This window comes from Hakea prostrata, chromosome 6 (assembly GCF_041222555.1).
Source record: "Hakea prostrata isolate BN-2017 chromosome 6, UWA_Hpros_2, whole genome shotgun sequence".
Lineage (NCBI taxonomy): Eukaryota > Viridiplantae > Streptophyta > Magnoliopsida > Proteales > Proteaceae > Hakea > Hakea prostrata.
In genome coordinates, this window is record NC_142605.1 from 35,441,815 (window position 1) to 35,462,059 (window position 20,245).

General features: G+C 36.6%; 2 protein-coding genes across 2 annotated transcripts; both read right to left on the reverse strand.

Moving 5' to 3' along the window:
* Positions 1-159: 159 nt before the first annotated feature.
* On the reverse strand, positions 160-4,946 carry LOC149013654 (putative fructokinase-7). Its single transcript, XM_089157845.1, has 7 exons — positions 4,690-4,946; positions 3,447-3,664; positions 2,703-2,915; positions 2,323-2,520; positions 2,032-2,172; positions 677-793; positions 160-389 (listed from the first exon to the last, which is right to left on the reverse strand). The coding sequence occupies exons 1-7, from the start codon at positions 4,706-4,708 to the stop codon at positions 255-257; spliced, it is 1,041 nt and encodes a 346-aa protein (XP_089013971.1). The 5' UTR covers positions 4,709-4,946; the 3' UTR covers positions 160-254.
* A 1,481-nt stretch (positions 4,947-6,427) lies between these two features.
* Positions 6,428-11,800, reverse strand: AGL6 (AGAMOUS-like 6). Its single transcript, XM_089157846.1, has 9 exons — positions 11,619-11,800; positions 11,290-11,292; positions 8,897-8,975; positions 8,571-8,632; positions 8,351-8,450; positions 7,503-7,544; positions 6,909-6,950; positions 6,611-6,756; positions 6,428-6,515 (listed from the first exon to the last, which is right to left on the reverse strand). Exons 1-9 carry the CDS (start codon positions 11,798-11,800, stop codon positions 6,428-6,430), a joined length of 744 nt encoding a protein of 247 aa, XP_089013972.1.
* Between the last annotated feature and the right edge of the window lie 8,445 nt (positions 11,801-20,245).

Here is a 20,245-nt window from a genome sequence, read left to right on the forward strand (position 1 = left end):
CCTTTTTCCGTTTCAGGCCTATATTCTGTTTCCTGAGCTTATACTCCTCAGACATAAAATTGCGGATAGGGAACATCAACGCATCCATGGACCAAAAGCCATGCAAAGCTCGGGAGGTTGGATTTACAAATTTTCACAATGAAAAGTAGAGAAGGTGAGTACTTTAATACCTCAGCAGAGGAAAACCAGCTTACATTAATTCCATTGGAAACAACTACAACAGCACTCAACAGGGAAATAATATGTGAATCCTTTCATGCTACAGCTTTTGGTAAGAGTTGAAGGACGGCCTCTCTTGTTGGCAAGGCTGGAATAGCTCCTCTCTCCGTGACTGCAATTGCACCACAGGCATTTGCAAACAGAAGAGCCTCCCTCAATCGTTTCTCATCCTGTCAATTTCATAGAAAACTGTTAGCTATCCACAGTTTTTGCACACAAAACACTTAAAAAAGACTGAAATTTCAGTTAGTGGCATCAACTTCATTACAGAAATGCAAAATCAAGCATCATGACAGAAGACATCCAGCATTCAGAAAGAAAGATTATATAAAATATAGGAAAGAACGTGGGAGATGAGGATCGGTAAGAGGTTCAGTTAGTAATCAACATTACCAAAAAAATTGGAAAATCAGCCACATTACCCAAGTTGAACATTCACAGTACAGTAGATGGATACCTGAAAAAGATTCGGGTCAGATGCCAGGATGCTTAGTAGCCCACTTACAAATGCATCACCAGCACCAGTTGTGTCAATAGCTTTAACTTTAATCCCAGGAACCCTACCCCTAAATTCCTGCAAAATATTTGGAACACCCTGATCAAGCACAATAGAATTGATTAACAAAGTACAAGAAACAGACTCTGCACACTGAAAATTATAAGACAAAGTATCCATTTCACATGATTTTGATATGCTGTATGTTAAGAAGGAAGTTGAATTAATGACAAAGAAAGACCCTGAGGTTATCATTTTCCCATCAACCAGGCAGGGTGGAGAGATTGAAAATGATATCACCCTAGAATTACACCGGATAGTAACAAATGCATAGAAGATGTGAATGTTGAGCTACAACACAGATTTTCGGGTGCAGCAGATTTTCGGGCTCCAACTTGTTTTGATAATTCTATATTAAAATGCAATTTAGTATGTGTTTATGACATATGCAGTAAAGTCCAATGAACCTGTCAGCAAGAAATGATATAGAATAGCTCCAGGCTTTAGAAGGATCAGGGGAAGCTCACAAGGAAATCTGGATGCACCAGTAACTCAGTAAGGCTTATGACAAGGAAAAAAGATCCTGGATAAAAAGCAATGACATGAAAGATTTTCTTTTCCCTTTCTCCTTTTTTTTTTTTTTTTTTTTGGGGGGGGGGGGGGGGTTGTGAGAGAGGGGGTTGAAGAATAATAAAAATATGTGAAGACACACTCCAAAAGAAGGAAAGCAATAAAGGAGCGATCTACATCCCGGATACAACAATAAACCTGCTCCTTGGTAGATGCCTAAGGTTATGCAATAAAAATTTTGGAGCTGACATCTCTAAAGATGACCTGCCAAATCTGAGTAACAGATTGACATTTGATAGTCCATCAGTTAAGAATTCAGAAAAGGCTTTCTTAATTTCACATAAAGGTTTTTATACCCAATTAGTTGGGGAAAAGCCTTCTTGATTTGAATCGAGTGCTGTATGTCCATAGGATAAGAAATGAGACATTAAGTCTCACTCGTTGATTCAATTTAGTCATTCCATATCTGGCTTTCAATTAACTGTAGGGACCTAGCACTTCAGATTCATAAGTTTCATTCACAGATAGACAGATCTACTCAAGGAATCCTTATTCAACAGAAAAATAGGGTCTGCATTCACTATTATATTGTCTACTTTAGGCAAATAGAATGTCCTTAGGGAAGTTAGTAGCATCTGTCACATAGATCAATTTTGTCAGAGGAATAGGAGAGAAATTAGTGTTTGTTGAAGGGCTTCCAGCTAAAATCTTAATAGCCAGAGCAAGCACCAAAATTATATGATTACCTTGGTGAAATATCTGCAACCTTCTGACCCTTCAGTAACAAGCAAAATCTTAAGGTTCGGGTGGAAAAGCTTCTTTAGCACCACATTGTCATCATAAGGATCATCCCCTCCAGTCAAGAATGAAATTTCTTCCTCACTTATCTGCAAGTACAGAGTAAAACCAACCCCAGTATGAATTTCCCTAGAAAATGATTAAACTCTCTTAGTGGAATCACATTTTTGTACCATCAAGAAGGAGATGCAACTCTTAGAACCGGTACTGAATTAAATACAAATATTCAAAAACAAAACCTTGATTATGTCTGATTGGCTCCATATGCTCATAATACCCTCCCAAGCAGCTTCTGCTGATGGCCACAGGGGCAACCTCAAATTTGGATCATAAGAGAGAAGGCTACCAGATTTCTTAGCAATGTCCATTGCAGCAATAAGTGTCGACTTACATGGCTCCTCAATCAAACTGATGGAGCCATAGTGGAATATACTTGCCTGCATTTACAATAAAACAGGAACAGAACCTAAAGGAATAAGTCCCAGTGCTATCATGAGTACGCTATACATCACTGCATAAATAAAGAAAATCAGCAGGGGAGTGCAACTTCCTAGCTCCCTCAGATAGAAATTCATTTGTTAGGGCAGGGTTGGAAATTGTACGATTTGCATAATATTACCTTCTTAATAATATCCACATCAAGCTCTGATTCTCGTAAAAGCATATCTGCACTAGGATGTCGGAAAAACATGAATTCACGCTCGCCATCAGCTCTCAGCGTAACAAATGCAAGTGCAGTCCGTGCACCAGGGTCATAACGGATGCCAGAATTATCGACATTATTTTGTTTCAGTATGTCCGCCAACATATACCCGAAATCATCCTCACCTACCTGATAAACAGGTTTTGCAAAAGTCAGTGGAAAAGACTGCTTGACCCCATAGAACATAAGCAATAGACTGCTCCATGGTTGGCTAAAAACCAAGGGCCTTCTGAATTCTGGTATATATAATAACAGAAAGCATGTACCATGGACAATAATAAAACATGTACAAGGGTATCCCCAAAGACATAGAGGTCTGTGTTGGGGCCACTAGGATTTACCATTTGCCCACAAAGAGTACTACTACAATTGATCATAGATGTTATTCACATATCACAACATAAGAATATAAAATAAAGGAAACCAGAATACAAGTATAAATTGAGGACACATAAGACTGCAACTATATAAGGACATAAAAACACAGGCATGTAAGAAGATATCAAATTGTGAGAAAATGAGTAAGTGATGTGTTTTCTAATATGTGGATCCAGTCTAGGAAAAAAAAAACCTAAGCACAAGCAAAGTGTATAAGACCCCTGCTAGGAAGATTGCAATTAGGATGATTGAGGATAAAATAGGTCCAAAGATCAAATGCACCTTGCCAATAAATGCTGACAATCCACCAAGTCTTGATATCCCAACAGCAACATTTGCAGGAGCTCCACCAGGGGCTTTCTTAAAAGCCGGAGCTTCTGCTAGGGAAACTCCACCAACAGTTGGAACAAAGTCAATCAACAACTCCCCAAAACACACAACAAGTGAGCCATTCTGTGGGGTTCCGCGTGTTGCATCAGCAGGAAGAGATTCGGGTACGTCTACAATATACAAATAGCTTTGATGAATGATTAGTCTGAACTCAAACAATTGAGTTAAGAATAAACTCTTTTTATCTAGACGGACAATGCGAAGCTTAAAATAGATGTTGCATTCTGTCTTGCACTGTCTTAGACTTATAGTTTGTTTTCACATCAAGCATTCAGCCTCAATTCTGCTCACACTCTGAATTGATTTGACAAGAAACTTGACCAACTTCATTTAATAGAACCATATTCATAATACTGAAGAAACTAACAGCTTACAAAACAAATATCCACATGAACTAGTGTGCATATTCTCAATGGAAAACCTTAGCTTTTTCTGATTCAGCTAAAAATAACAGAAAATACAATTCAATCCCCTGAATGCGAAATGAAGGGAGTCAATGGCCAAACATACTCAAGTAGGAATCAGACTAAAAAACGATTTATCCACAAAATAACAACTTCCATGGCCATATCAGAAAAGATTGATACAGTAGCTTGCAACTAGAAACTTGCATAGTCCAAAACAGTAAGATGACAGTCAAACCAACTAAATTTGGGCTTCCCATAGCACAAGGGGAAAAATAATTATCTTCCCCTTCGATTGGATTCAGTCTTGAAAGAAAACTACATGTACATGGGTTTACTTATCACATATGCTTGTTGAGGGAAAAAGAAAATGAAACCCATTTTCGACATAGTAAATGGCAAAACAGAACCCATCAAAAAAACAGGTTCAGTAGAGAAACCAAAACTAGTGTTTTTGGTATTGATCTCAGTGCTTCATATACTTTGATGGACATGGCAAGTACTTTCTTCACATCGAAAATCTTCCCTTCTTGTTAATAAGTTGATTCAGAAAGAAATTTTGACCTGGAAACAAAATGAAACTTACATTTCTTATGAACCCAAATTCCAACAAATAAGTAATTCCTAGTTGATAATCACAGTTCTTCACCATAAAGATTCTTCTCTTTCGATTCATGAAAATAAGCTCAACAGCCCATGAAAGAAGTAAGCACAAACAGAAAAAGGGTCACCTGAAGCGGCATTATCCATCTTGAAGAACGAAAAAGAGAAACAGAGAGGGTTGGGAATGAAGACAGAAGAGGCAGAAGAATACGAAGAATGCAGAGGTGCTTGATGAAATCTTGAAACCACAAAAGCTGCTCCGATATTTAAAAACGAGCCCAGAAAGAAATTAGCGAGAAGATTATTTCCAATTCTTTAGCCCAATCTACCTTCAATAATCTTCCGTTCTCTTCATACCTTCATTCACAGTGAAAGCTACTTCTACCAATAAATGTGTTAGTTTAGGGTAACATTTATTCGTTCTAATCTAAAATATTATTTATTTACGTAAGAAGATTGTATCAGTATTCAGAATCGGGTTTGATTTAGACCAATATTGTCCAGATTGGCGATATTTTGGCATCTTATCTTGTTTCTGATCTTATCCGATTAGTCAGGTTTTCTTGATGAACGAAATTTCCCAATACGATTTTGATTCCACAGAAGAGAAAAATCTAAAGAATTGTTGTAAAAGATTAAAGGAAGCTCGTCTATTGTATTACAGTTCAATGATTTTGACACTTGCCTAAAAAATCAATGATTCTTCAGAATCCAATTGAATTGGAAAAGCTTCCTTCCGGCCTATCGTTTTCTTTTTAGTGAAAGGCCTATCGTTTTCATACGAAACAAACAGTGTCTGTGGGGACGAGCTTGTTTTCATGGAGCCCCACACAGAGTGAATCATCAATATGATAGAGATAGACCATGGGATTTTCTAGGGTTTCTCTTTGCTGATATTGAATTCTGGGATTGGTTAGCTTTATAACCAAAACCCATAGCAGAATGTACGGTTATAGTTTCTCACCTTCAACATCGCCAAAACCCAGAAAGCTTATAAAAGGATGATCAAAATTCAACACAAAAATCAGCTAAAAGAAACTTGATCACTCATATCACCCATGACTAATGTGATAGATTTTTTTAGCTACTCTGCTGAAAAGATCAGCAATGATATTTTCTTCTATAATTGGTGTGAAATCCTCCAATCAGTCATTTTTAAAATTGACTGGAAGGACAATCATGGAGCCATAACATCCAAGAAATCATAACTGTGAAGATGAAGTAGCCATTACTAGAGCTGTCGAGTCATTCTCAATGCCTAGTGAGTAGTGACTGAACATTATTGTTCTTTGGGTATGAAGACCTTAAAACTCTGTATAATTATCAGATTAAATTGCAAGATATTTTGAGAAATTCAATAGAAGAACGCCATCAAATTTTGGAAATATCGTTTGATGCAATCCTGGGTGAGGTTTCAAGAGATAGAATCAAGAATCAAATTGATCAATGTTGGTTTTGATTCTTTTTGGTAACATCTGGATTTCAAACGAGAACGAGTCCCAAAAGGTAGCCTGTCCTCTTTCCGTGCCCTCTAACATCTCTTTCTTCTTCACAAACCTAGTGCCTAAACTTAATCCAAAAACCCTTAATCGCACTACGACAGTACTACTACAACATCATGCTTTAGAAAAGATCCAAAAGCCCTTTCTTTTTTTATTTTTATTCGTTTTTTTCTTCTGGTAGCAAATGAAAAGTTTCAAAAAACCATTATATAGTCATGAATCATGATTGAAGCAGACCCTTCAAACCTTGCCACAAAAGCTTAAAAACATATAATAGTATCAGTGATTCAGAAAATCCAATCTTATCCACAGCATATAATTAAGCTTATAGTTTTAGCCTTTTTTTGCTGAATTTGCATTGAATTCAGAGAACCCATCCATGGATGAAGTTACTCTCGCCGGGTACGCTCCGAGGAATGGTTGTTCCTTCCTGTGGAACAAAGTTGTGATACCTGCACCAAAAACATTCAAGTTAGAAAAACTGCTATCTTTACTGATCCATTTGAATCTAAACATCTTGAGAAAACCCAAAAAGAAGGAAATCTACCCTATTTGTAAGGTGGGTTCACAATCCATGGGGTTGGGCTGAGATGGGTGAGTAGCAAAAGCATTGTTTCCAACCACTGAAGTAGAATCCCAAGAGCATTGGATAGCTCTAAGATTGCCGTGTCCTTCAGCTTCAAGCTGAAACAACTAATCAAACATGAGAGAAATGGAAAGGATACCATTAGTAACAATTCAGTGAAAAAGTTCAACCAAAGTGTAAAAGTGTTTCTTGAGTGACCAAAAGCAGAATAAAGAAAAGCAAGTGTTATATTCATCAATGGCCACTGTTTGGGTAGAACCTTATTCTTGAGCTGCTTGTTCACATCTCCAAGATAACGCTCCTGCAAGCATAAACCAGAATAGCTAATCAACTAACCTTTTCAACCCAATTGAAAAATACTGAACAGTGAAAGCTTATCTACATACCCAGAATACACTGAATAATTTCTGTATCTCAAATGTGTCTTAATTTGTGACCATGGGTAGGCTAGGTTCTCTTGTTATGTTTTATTACTGGGGAGAAGGCTAGCTTATCTAACCCTAATGTAGAGGTTAGATTAGCATCCTCACTCTCTCTTCTCTTCACATGAAACGAATTTGCCTCTTGCTTAGAGAACCCTCTTCCTAAGCAAGTAATCAGTTCCATGTTAGATACAAGGAAGGGCAATTGAAGTTTCAGTATGAATTTTACTGTGCAAAGGTTGGCATGCTCCTATACCAGATTTAAAAGACTATCAGAATGCACCAAAATCTATAAGCACCTTTTCACTGCTCAAGGTATCCATGATCATGTGAAGTAGTTTATTTTGTTGAAAGAAGATCAACTGTGACAAAATAAACTTTCCAAGAAGAAAACTTGGGAAAAATTTTCTAGATCTGATACAGTAACATACCTTTCGGCGGAGTTCTTCCATTTGTTCAAGCATCATTTGTGTCTGCATACAGAATACAATATAGGGATCAAGTACCACAACTTCATATTTTCTTCACCAAATAGTGAGATCAAGGAAATATCTAAGAGAATGATGCAACGTTGCTATGGTGAAAGAGGAACAACTTAAAAAAATTCTTTTTCATTGATGAAAAATAGCAGAAATAAAGGATTGAGTCCATTCTTCTTCTTCTATCACTGTTGTAACAAATTGCAAGTTGATGTTGAATTGCAATGTCTATCCTTAAAGTAGAATTTTGTAAAGAAAAACTCCACCAACTATAGGCTATACAAAAACTAGAATATCCCTTCTCTTCATTCCCTTGAAACCCCAACCCTAGACTTCCAGTAGGAATTGAACTTAATATAATTGTACTTTTAACATCTATTCTCTACTTCTCTACTTATATTTTCTTTCTTTTCTTTTAGTAAAATTTTCTACTTCTCTATCCCTCTCCAACAGATTTTCTTTCTTTTTCTGTTGATTGCTTCCAGAGTCCATACTTGGTTCAGCTGACTCCCATAAGACCCCAAAGCTAATACAATACAAAAAACTGTAGTGTATTTTGGAAGATTTTACTTGATTAACATGTAGTTTTTTTTGGACTTGTTCCCTTAGCACCTATTTAAATAAGATCAGCTCTATTAAAGAAAACTCTACGGTTCTAGCTAGTGTTTGATTTTTTTTTTTTTTTTTTTTTGTTTGGGGGGGGGGGGGGGGGGGGGGGGTTTCTGATTATGATTGTTAAAATATGAATATCAACCGTTTCTTCATCGATCAATCTAATTTTCAAATGCAAAAACAGTTACCTTCCTTTGCCTTGCTTGTGACAGAGCTCCTTCCAGTTGTTTCTCAAGATTTTGCAGCTCTTTCACACTAAGTGGACCAAGATCTTCTCCAAGCAAATGCCTTAACATGGATTGCCAATCAGAAAATTAATATGGATGGAGAAGAATATTGTAGTAGTGTAACTTGCACTTAGTGTATATAAGTCATAATATTGGGTGATTTTAAGTGGTCAGTCAAAACCTCTGTGACCGCTGAAGAGATTCATATTTTGCCTTCAACTTGGAGACTTCCTGGTACCAGCTCTGCAATCACCAGTGGAAAAGAAAAAAGAGAAGAAAACAAAGGAAAGGGCAAAGCCATTAGCTGGATGCAAAAATTACTGAGATTTATTAGGTTATCTTCCTCCAGCTCAACTAGGCATTTTATGCACTTGCAAAAATAATAGAGGCTTCTAAAACTTAGAGAAATTATCCAAATAATCAACAATTATGCATTTACATGTAAACATCATGATGATTATATTAGGCCAATAAAGCTTTGCTTCAAGAATAAAAATTTACAAAAACCTGAGTTTCACGATCGGCGGCACTGGTGTCTTGAGGAGTGTAACAGCATCGTTGGTATCGCTCAAGAGTTTTATTCATACTGAAAATCAAAACAATGTAATATGAGACTTCTCAGCTCTAATGAAAATTTTCATACTTTCAATTATTTTGTAATTTTTTTTCAAAATTCTTTTTTGATGAGTGAAAAGTATAAATTGGAGAAAAAATAATGTGCAACACAACAGCCATGAAAGCTTATCCACAAAGATAACACACCAAAACAAGCAAAAATATATTGATGTTATCTACAAAGACAATAATTGGACTAAGAATTAATCTATGCTCATCAAAATCCATGTTGCACAACTCAAGGAGAGCGATTAGAAATGCACCTTACTAAATCAAACCAAGTCAGATTCATTGACAGAACTCTTCCACAGCAAGTAATTGCATCTTCAAGATATTATAACCATTGTGATAAATTTTAATTCTCAATTATTTGAGGATGAATAGCAACATACTGTATATGTGCTCAAAGGTATAGTGGAATAACATTTTTTCCCCCTCTTAACCAAGCAATCTCTATAGTTAACAAAAAATTTGGCAGATCCACCCTGAAATCCTCCTGTACTAAGATCACTAGATGTTCATCTAATAAATGCTGTTAAATCATTCTACATTGTAAAATTGGATCATAAGCTGCTATTATTCTGTGTCAATTGAATCTTCCCGGTAACCCTAAACCCTGATTTGGTGGACAATAATTCAAGCTAATATAAAGTATAGGATAAGAGGAAATATCTAAGGCGTTTAAATAAAAGCTGCATCTGTTTACCTGATTTCCTCATGTATTCTTAATAAAGAACATTTGTATAAGCAAAGAAGTTTAGATTATTGATATTTGAACATAAAATATGTATTACATAATATATTCAAATTAAATATAAAGTCATTAGTCTGAAAATAAAATTATGATTATGAATAGTTAGATTTACTATTCTGAATTGTTCTAAATACCACACCAGATTTGCAAAAAATACAACATACAAGAAAAATATAAGAATTTGCTATAATTGATGGACAAAAAAAATCATGATATCTATAACTTTGTATTAGTTAAAAGAATCAAATGAAATTATATTTGTTTCCTGATGGTGTAAATAGTTTGCAGACATACCATTAGAACTTTATAATACATATATAAGTCTAATAGCAGCAGATGCTTGTGTCAATTTGTTTGAGAAAACCTAACAAAGCTAGGGCATTATAGGAGACTAATATGGAAGAAAATAAGAACCTGATTAGCATGAATTGAGTTCTTCAGAACAATAAATAAACAAGTTGAATATTTATATCTCAAAAAGGGTTCTGTGAGATGGGTCAAAGGCTCAAAGTGCCTCAAAATGCGTCCATGAGTGTAACCAGATTTGGAAAGGTAAAAGAAGGCTTTCATGCAGTACAGGTATAGGTACTTCATCCATTGAATCCTTTTGCTTCATGACTGAGCTGGCCTTTCCCCATTTACCTGGCTTCTTGGGATGTATGTGATTCAGATTCTCACCTTGCAAGAAAATCTATAAAACCAAACAACCCCCTCCCCCGAAAGAAAAAAGGTTAGAGAAAATCCATTTTTCTAATCAGTCAGAAAAAAATTGTTAACAGAACTCAAACCTTAAAACTGCAGTTTTGAATGCTCACAGAAGACAATGCTAATTAGGTAAGTCAATCTTGACTATGCAGCCTTGTTTTGGGGTTTTTGAAGGAAAACCTTCAAGCTGGTATATCAAAAGCATGCTAGGCATAAAGGGTATGTTAGGGTTTCACATGAAAGGCAGTTTAGCTTGTTCTGGAGGATCCTGTCAGCACTCTCTCGTTGAAAACAAACTCTTGAAAAAAATAGATCTACAAAACCCTCATGAGGAAATCCTCTGGATAGATCAAAGTATCTGAAGGTGGAAAATCCTTGTAGAACAAGTTGCAAACTTGAGTTTGAGACACCTGCTTCCGATCGACTTGTATTGTCTTCATCGTGGCTTGAGAGTGAAAGAGAGAGGGTGGGAAGGTTTGTGTGTGTTGCTGAAATTTCTTGTTGGAGCAGCTTACAGGAAAGAAATGTGAAGGTCTACATGCGAACATTACAAAACTATCTTATAAACCCTAATGAAGTTAGCGGGTAAAGTGAGATAACGATCCCTAGATCCTGCACCGAAGTCCAAAGGATGTGAGTTCCCAGAAAGAGTTTCTCCTCTTTCACCCTAACTGTACGGAGAGTCAAACTGGAAAACCAAGAAAGAGATAAAGAGAGAAGTACAAATGAAACGTGTCGAAGCTCCATTCGAAGATTTCAGGCTTCCTCCAGGGAAGGAAGAGCCGAAGAGGAAGATTATTAGGAAAAATGGAGCAGCATCTCTGACCTGCTGGAACCATCATTTCACTCTTTACAATCAGAAATTTAGTAAGAATCCAACTGTTTAAAACTTAAAACAGGAGAACTGCTATAATACCATGCACCAGAAGTAGAAACAGCATTTAACCTCAACTCATCCAAAAAGATACCGAAAACTCAAAACCCAAAAACGAAAAACAATAATGAAACTCATTTCCATGTAAGGATTTCATAGTAAAATCATAGATCGGTAGTGAGAGAGAGAGAGAAACCCATGTCAAAAAAAAACATGAAGATGGAAAAGAAAAAAAAAGGAGTTGGTTTCTGGGTGTTTGTGTTGTAGAGAGAATATGATACCCGGCGCTTCCAAACTCATAGAGCTTGCCGCGACTGGAGAAGACGATGAGAGCAACTTCGGCATCACACAAAACAGAAAGCTCGTAAGCTTTCTTAAGCAAACCATTTCTCCGTTTGGAGAAGGTGACCTGACGATTGATCTTGTTCTCGATCCTCTTCAGCTCCACCCGTCCCCTACCCATCTCTCTATCTGAATAGCAACAACAAGAAGAAGAACAATAATGAAGAGCACAAAGCCAGAGAATGACAGAATATGTATCAAGTATGTTCCTTGCCCTCTTCTTTCTCTCTTTCTTTCGTTTTTTTTCTTTTTTGTTACCCTTTTTATCTGGGTTGTTTTTCTCTCTCGTCCTCTCTTTGCAGAAGAAGGAAGGAAGAGAACTAAAGGGTAAATCTAAGAATAAGCAGTCAGTGAGTGTTTGAATGGTGGTGGTGGTGATGGTGGTGCAGCACAAAACATAATATATTTAAAGATGAGATAGATTTTACACAGAAGAAGAATGAAAGACAGAGAGAAAAGCCAATGAGGTTCTGATAATTCCTTCTACTAAAACTGGAGAGATTTCTCTAATTAGGGGATGTGGTTGAGAAGCTACCACTCTCGACTTCACCCAATTTACACAACACCTCTCCTCTCTGGACCCTTTCTTATAACAAAATGGAAATCCTCCTTATTTCCTCTTTCTCCCTTCTTTCCTTTCTTTATTCATTTTTCACTCTTGTAGGCACTTATCACTTGTACTACACTACTAGTCAGTATTCTTTCTCTCTCTCTCTCTCTTTCTCTCTCTACCCATATTCTTTGCTCACCCCAGAAATCCTGAGAGAGAGAGAGGACTCTCTCTCTACTGTGCACCTAGGGTAGTAGGCCAGGGGTAGAGGACTAAGGAACAGTGCTGCCTGGTGGATTTAATGTGTGGTGTCAGCAACTTGGCTACGTGTCGCCCATTTCCCTTCTTAGTCTTTTGGTTTCAGGGGAACCTTAACGCCGTCAGGTGACGTAAACTGAAGGGATTATGGATCTGCTGCAATTTTGGTTTCACTTGTTCAGTTGTTCTATCAACCCAGAAAATATTTACACGCAACCCAGTGCGTAGGTTAGAAAAAAAGTAACAGTAAGTAGAGGAGAGTGGAGAACCAGTAAAAAACTGGGGTGGGAAGAAAGGATCAAAAGATTGCAGTCAGAGTTTCCTTTCTGGGTATGGCTTCCTTGATAGAGCAGCACATGATGAAGGATCTTTAAAAGCATAAAAAGCTTTACAGAAACAGCACAACAAACATCTGATTTCCTCAAAATGATCTGTTTAGTTTGGGCTAATCTTGAATAAATAGAATCTGAGATTATTCTCAAAAGACTCCCAATGACTTGGAGAACAAGTAGTGATTGCCTTAAAATCCATCTTATATATTGTTGACAGTCCTCAAAGTGGTTTCGAAGAGAAGATTCGCATGGATCCTATTGAGCAAGTTCCAGGCTTTCTTCATCTGTGAATCAATTTTTTAGCAGAAGAGATATACCTGAGTAATTGGTAGATGTACTTCTAGCATAGTTATGAAAATCTCTAGAACTAGAGACTAGAGATAGTACAACCAAAAAAGTCTTGGGCTCGAACTTGCATCTTTTCATACATTCTCTTCTACCCCAAGAAGAATGCATGGATGCATGCATGTACTATAGGCAGGGCATCTAGCGGATGGGTGCATGGATGCACGTGCCCGGAGTTCCACAAGAAGGGCATCCAACAGGCCGATTCATGGATATGCATGTACCACAAGCAAGACATCTAACGAATAGATCATGCATATATGCATGTACCAAGGGCAAGGCATCCAGCGGACTGACACATAGACACACATCCTGCCCTGCTGTAGAGTTTTTGAATTTTTTTTTTTCTTCTATATTTCTATGTGATAGTATATTTGGAAATATGTATATTTACGCACGTGCATAAATATATAAAGATGCATGCATCTATCCCCATCCATAAAGCAGGCACTTTAGCTGCTCTACATTTCCATTTGATGGGCTTGCTTAAGAGACTAGGAGTCCAAGTTTTCTATTGTGAGTGGTAAAGATTTGTACTTCCTTTCACACATCTCTATCACACATTATAAGTGAATTTTAATTACAAGATTTATCTTTAACTTATCTTATCAGAATTCAGAGATAACCCGACCCATTCTCTCGAAATGTGTGGTGAAGAGCTGAAAGGAAGCACAAACCCGTCTCTTGATTGGTAGAGAATCTCAACTCTTCTCAAAGCTTTGCAAGTTCATTTGAAATCTCGTCTTTATGAATTTTGTGGTGGGTTCATTTTCATGGGACAAGGTTAGTAACTAATGTGGTATAGCTTCAACCGTCCAACCAATCCAACCCCACAAAGGATTAATGCTTTAGAAAATATTGTTAATCTTGGTAATGTAACTAGTGCTAATTAAGCTGGAATTACACGAAAGGAAAACTAATTAATCTTAAACAAATTCCCTCCCACTGGGCTCATCAATACTAAAGTTGAAGACAAGCAAGGCCCAATCCATGAAAACCTGAACTTGAGAGTGTTTAGGGCTAAAAATAGAATCTTCTTACAAAAGGGAGGCCCACAAAGAAACATCAGTCTACTCACTGCCCAATAATTGAATCAAACTGAAGGTCTTGGCAATGTTGGGAGTTGGGACCTTGGGGTAGCTGGCCACTTGTCCTATGGTTGGACTACTTGTTTATGGCACTTGAGAAAAGATATTTAGAAAATTTGTTCTGACCTCAAATTTATGGGTTCTGTCCTTGTGTGGCTTAGCCCAGTGAAACATGCATGAGATTTTTAGACTGGATAGAAAAGTTTTCCTTTTTCCCTTTTTTTCCTTTACAATGACCCCCAAGAAAAACAAAGAGAAAACCTATCTATTAGGAGGGTCAACAGAATTTACATAAATCAAAAAAAAAAAAAAAAGGGAAGATAATTACATTCATCAATGTTGATGTGATTAATATGTCCTCTCTTTATATCAGAGGCCGGATTTACGTACACCAATGATCTAACTAATTGTTACTTAAGGATCTTTATCGATGTCACTACGATTAAAAGATTCTCTCTTCAGTTTTGGAGATTGGGTCCACTACACATACATTATGAGCTAATTTGATATTTTTTGCCATTTACAGAGGAATAAGAGGTATTTATGGAAATAAAAATACTAAGTGATTCATTTGTACAATGGGTTTTTAGTCACTCCCAAATGTCAAACTTGAGTTATAAATAAAAGTTAACAATAGAATGGAAATTTCCACATTTAGCAAGAATGAACCATTCACTAATAAGTAAAGCAAAGTCTAGAGGATTATGATTATTTGTCCAAACTCTTTAAAGTAAATTGCAACCATGCCACAACATAAATATTGTGGCCAATGGCAATTCCTAGTTTGTAGCCTCAAATTGACAAATTGGGTAATTCCTAATTTCTCCTCCTTATAATCACACAATGGTAGATATCTATTTCTCTTGAGGACTGGTAGAATCCCACTAGGGAACCATGTAGAGATGAACTCTTAGCCATGCAAGCTTGGCTAAGAGGCAACATTTACCTAACAAGAATATAACATCAAAAAAGAGAAGTCATGGAAGTCAACATAGAAAATGGCTTTTGCATAATCAACAAGAAATAATTTAATAATTCAAGGGATTGGAGGGAGAATTTATATGTACCAAGGAAAGGTGTCAGACTGAAAAGATTTGGATTTTGACTTCTTATTTATGAGATGTTCATCTTTACCAACCGAGCATCTAAGCTCGTCTATTGGGGTATTTGTAACATGGCTATCCAGTTGGTCTCTATTAATGGCTTCTCATAAGTTATAACTTTTCCATAGGGACAGAGGTACTCATGGCTAAGGGGGCCATGGCCCCACCCCATCCCCCGATTTTTTTGAAATTCATATAGAACGACCCTTCTAGCCTTCTTTCCATGTGTGAAATACTGACACTTGACCCCTCCCGCCTTGGGCCTTGATATTTTAAATTTTTTCTACAGAAACACCTCTAGCTTCATTTGCATGTATGAAATACTAGCAGCTAACCTTCTTTCCATGTCATTTCATTATTTGCCTCCCCCCCCCCCCCCCCCCCCAAATGTTAAATCTTGGCTCGACTTTTGTTTTAGGATCTTACTAGGCTAGTGCCAATGACTTGGTGGTGCTTGTAGCGCCCAACATTGGATGGTCACCACATGGACTTCATTAAATCTTAGCCACTCAAAACATAGATCGGTTCATTTCAAAGAAACACAAAATTTTCTTTTTTCTGCTTAAATTGATTGTGTGTTAATAGCATTTTGAACATCTAATAAAGGCCAAGTAGCAACCATCTAATGCTCAACATCACAGTCCAAAGGCACCACAATGTCAGCAGCATTAGCCTAACAAAGTGTATTACTTTTCCACTGGTTTGTTGTGAGGCCATTCCAATCACTTTCTCTCTCCTAGTCATTCTCATTGGAGCTGTGCCGTTTGATGTCATACATCATCATCAACATGTGAATCTCAAAGTCTAGATCAGCTCCTCCGACGGCTTCCCAACCACAAAAACAGTAGGGCCTAGAATGAAAAATACTTTTTAAAAAGAAAAAAAAAACAAATTATTTTTTCACCCGTGGGCCATCCCACTGTGTTTTTGTGGTTGAGAAGCCGTCCGGGAGATGATCCAGATCCGTAAATCTTATAATAAAAACACTCGATCTGCAATGAAGGAGTGATTCCGTGCATCACCCCCACCAATTCCAAAGCGATGAATGACGAAACCGTACTTGAAACCGACACCATTAATGTATCTGTCCATATGACTCCGTCCACTGGATCCTCGGAGGAGAAACCCCGTGGGCCCACTGCAACTACGGAATTGGATACACGATGGAGAAACCCCATGGGCCCACGGCAACTAAGTAAAGGACCTTAGCAGATCTAAATGAGACATTCCATCACACGGTAACTGATGAAGTAGATGTGACTAGATTTTAAAGTCCGGATATGACGCATATGTCCTGGTCTTACGGGAGTTGTCGTGGGCCCACATAATGAAGTTGATTGAATCTAACGACATCTACCAGTCGACAACAGTTTATTTTTTTTTAGTTTTTTACGTGAAACCCCCTATTTCCATTGAAAACTCCATACATCACCTTTAAAATTAAATTTTTACAAAGCCCCCTCCTTATTTAACTTTAATGTGATAATTTTACCCTTATTTGAATAAATTTATTTAAACTTTTAAAAAGTTTTTATATTGAGAGTCCCCGCCATTACAATTGGAAACACTCTAACACCTCCCCAAAATCAAAATCTTACAAACCCCCCTCCACACTTAATATCATCTGTTTTCTTTTAACTATGATATGATTTTGCTTTTCCACCTACACTTAATAAATTTATATAAAATTATAAATAATATTTTTAATATTCATCTTTAGAATCCTAAATAATATTTTGATGTCACCCTATTATCCCAAAATATATGACCAATATTTTCCTCAAATTAACAAAACTCTTGATGATCATTTTATCACTTTATGGCCAATGTGATCGTATAAGCAAATTAATTTGACTTTAATCATTTTACTAATGTGAAGTGTGAAAGTGCCTTGTAAGGTTTTGATTTTAGAGGGGGTGCACTATGTTTCCAATGAAAATGAAGGGGGCTTATGCTAAAAAAATCTTACAAATATTATTTAGAATTTCAATAAATTTATAAAGTGAGGGTAAAATTGTAAAAGGAAATTTGAAATAAAATGAAACTTGACGGTGTTAAGGAGGGTGGAATTTGTAAGGTTTCAATTTTGAAGGGGATGCACGAGTTTTCAATTAAAATGGAGGAAGCTCATATAAAAAATTCTTCTTCTTTTTTCCCCCTATTTTTTAGGGTAAAACAAAAGTTTTTTTTTTATTTTTTTAAAACCAACAATAGTTGTTATTAACTTCTTACTCTTTCAAGTCTGGACTCGGAGGTCCTCGTACTCTTCAGTCTTCACAAATGGTCCACCAGTAGCTTTTATGTACTCCCAATGGTGTCAATTCGGTAAGGTATTGGTAATTCAATATAGTACCAATAATTTGGTACAATATAGTACCGTACCGGTAATTCAATACAATATAATACCGTATCATATTTCAAAACCTCATACCGGAATCATACTATACCAATTTTATATGGTACGGTATGAAAATTATATTTTTAAAATCGGTTCGATACCGTTTAGGTATAAAATCAGTATGAAAAAACGGCACGGTATAATTTTGGTATGAAAAAACTCATTCTTCTTATCTTCTAATTTGAATGCTAACACAATAAGCTAACGTATAAACCAAAACATATTAATGTCATTATTTCTCAATTCTCCTTTTTTTATTTTGCATTCCTGTTCTTTCCTAAAACCCTTTTTGCAAAGAATGAGGGAGAAGAAAACAATAAAAGTAGAATGTGAAATCAAACGGCGGTGGCGTTGCGTGATCGTTTTTACTTCTTTCTCGACCTTCCGTTAAAGGAAGGTCGGGACCACTTGATCCCACAGTTGTGTTTGGTTACTTGAAATGATGAATTCGCAGAATTTAGTGCCTTTTGAACTCAAGGAAAAGAAAAATAGTCTCCCCATTCGCGGTGGAAAATGGAATCTAGCTGCTCTCACTATTCTCATTTCTCATTTCTCATTTCTCATTTCTCACACGCAATAAACCTGTTTCTTATCTTCTTTAGATCATTTTGGTTGGCCCCCACCTACCTGTACTCCCAAATGCCCTAGCCTTCCTCGAATAGCAATTTCAAGATTCCAATCTCAAGCCCATTTGTTTCTTCCATTGCCATGTAAAATTGTACTTGGAAATCTTGAATTTGAATTTTGTTTTCTAATCCAATTATAAACAAGCAAACAGAACCTAAAATAAATAAGTAAAAAGAAAATGTTCAATTTTTTAGGTATAATAGTATATGGGTCCCACAAATTCATTGCCGGAATTAGTCACTGGGAATTGTTCCAATTAAAAAAGGTAGGTCCCCTTTTCATTTTTAGTTGAAAACTAAAAATCAAATCCAAAGAAATCACTATAAAGGAAACACTATCTTTCCAATCAAAATGAAAGTTGGAAACACTATCTCTCTATCTAGGGTTACTCCATTTCAACAAGCTAGACCCAAAGGAACCATTACAAAGGAAACAGCCTAATTACTAATTAAAACCCTAAAAAAATTTCAATATGCTACCATAGTGGGATGTAATCTCCAAGGCCAATCTCAACCATTTATTAAGTATAGTCCACGTGTCATCTTCTAGTGGTGCATTGCTGTGCACAGCAGAGGAAATTTTTCCAATCTAAAGGAGCACAGGTAGAGTAACAATGAATTTATTTTCAATATTTTTTTTTTGGTAATTAATTTTTAATATAATATAATTTTTATATATATATATATCAAAGAAGAGAGAGGGCATGAAAAAAGTATAGGATACAAGTAGCATAATCATTATTTTCTTAAAAAAAAAATCTCCAATGAAGGTTTCACATTTGAACCGACAAAGTGGACCTTCCATGAAGAGTCTCAATCTTTTACTTGTCAAGGTAAAGACCTGTGCTCTCCTTATACTTTTTCACTATATAATAGAGATAGGTCATACCTTCAAGTGCTGATAAGATAAATCATAGATGAAAACCCAGCGGGCCTCTTGTTGGGGCCCTCCTAATTTGTGGTGAAGAGGCATGAAGGGAGCATAGACCTGTACCTTAATAAATAGAAGATTCAAACTACTCTATAAATGTATGATGGCAGAGGGTTAAGGTAGTGACTAGTGACGTCCCCTACCGACGAGCATAGAGGAACGAGACTCCAAATCTAATTAGGGTTTGGCTGGTTTATGCCATCTCTATTATGCAGAATTTAATAGATACCCAACTGTTTTAAAGCAAGCAGTGATATGCATGATACTAGCTCATCTTTCCCATGAAAGATCACAATCTCATAAAAGAGGTTATCCCTGCAACTCTTAACTACAAGTCTACAGATGCTTGAGCTGCATGGTAGATCATTTTGGAGCCTTTCATTGTCTCGTTGATAATGGAATTTTAAAGGAAAGCAGATGCATGAAGACACAGAATTCAGTTTTAGTACTCTCAGCTTTAAAATTTTGCCAAATTAGAAATGGCAGCTTCTTGTCATTTTCCCATTAAAAAAAGGGACAAGAACCTCATTAGGAAATCTGTAAGCTGTGGCCCAGCCCATTCTTAGTGGGCCACTGAACAAGTGGGGGACCCTTCAAAAATTATTGCTGGGAGACACTGAGAGTACATACATCACACATTTGTTTGGTGCTTCATGCTAAAAAGTAGTGAAATTGACAGAACATATGAAACCATTCTTTCTTACTTACTGCATTCTTGGTTGGTCCAATTTAGGTTTAAGTTAAACTCAATTAAGTACATAATGTGATCTAAAATGAGAACACACCCACGAATACGGGATTGTCGAAAGGTAACCCGAACAATGCCGGACGGTAAGAATCCGACAAGAGAAATCGAGAAGAAACCAAACCGGATCGAATATTAAAGTTTTATTTGATCTGGTATCATCCAGATTATTGAATTGAAACCCTCCCAA

Coding starts and splice junctions, on each gene's coding strand:
- LOC149013654 (XM_089157845.1), bottom strand. Junction 2,521..2,702: donor ATGTGGATATTATTAAGAAG/GTAATATTATGC, acceptor TTGTAAATGCAG/GCAAGTATATTCCACTATGG. Junction 794..2,031: donor GTTGCAGATATTTCACCAAG/GTAATCATATAA, acceptor AATATTTTGCAG/GAATTTAGGGGTAGGGTTCC.
- AGL6 (XM_089157846.1), bottom strand. CDS start 11,800: ATGGGTAGGGGACGGGTGGAGCTGAAGAGGATCGAGAACAAGATCAAT. Junction 6,951..7,502: donor TGGAAGAACTCCGCCGAAAG/GTATGTTACTGT, acceptor TTATGCTTGCAG/GAGCGTTATCTTGGAGATGT. Junction 6,757..6,908: donor ACAAGCAGCTCAAGAATAAG/GTTCTACCCAAA, acceptor ATGTTTGATTAG/TTGTTTCAGCTTGAAGCTGA.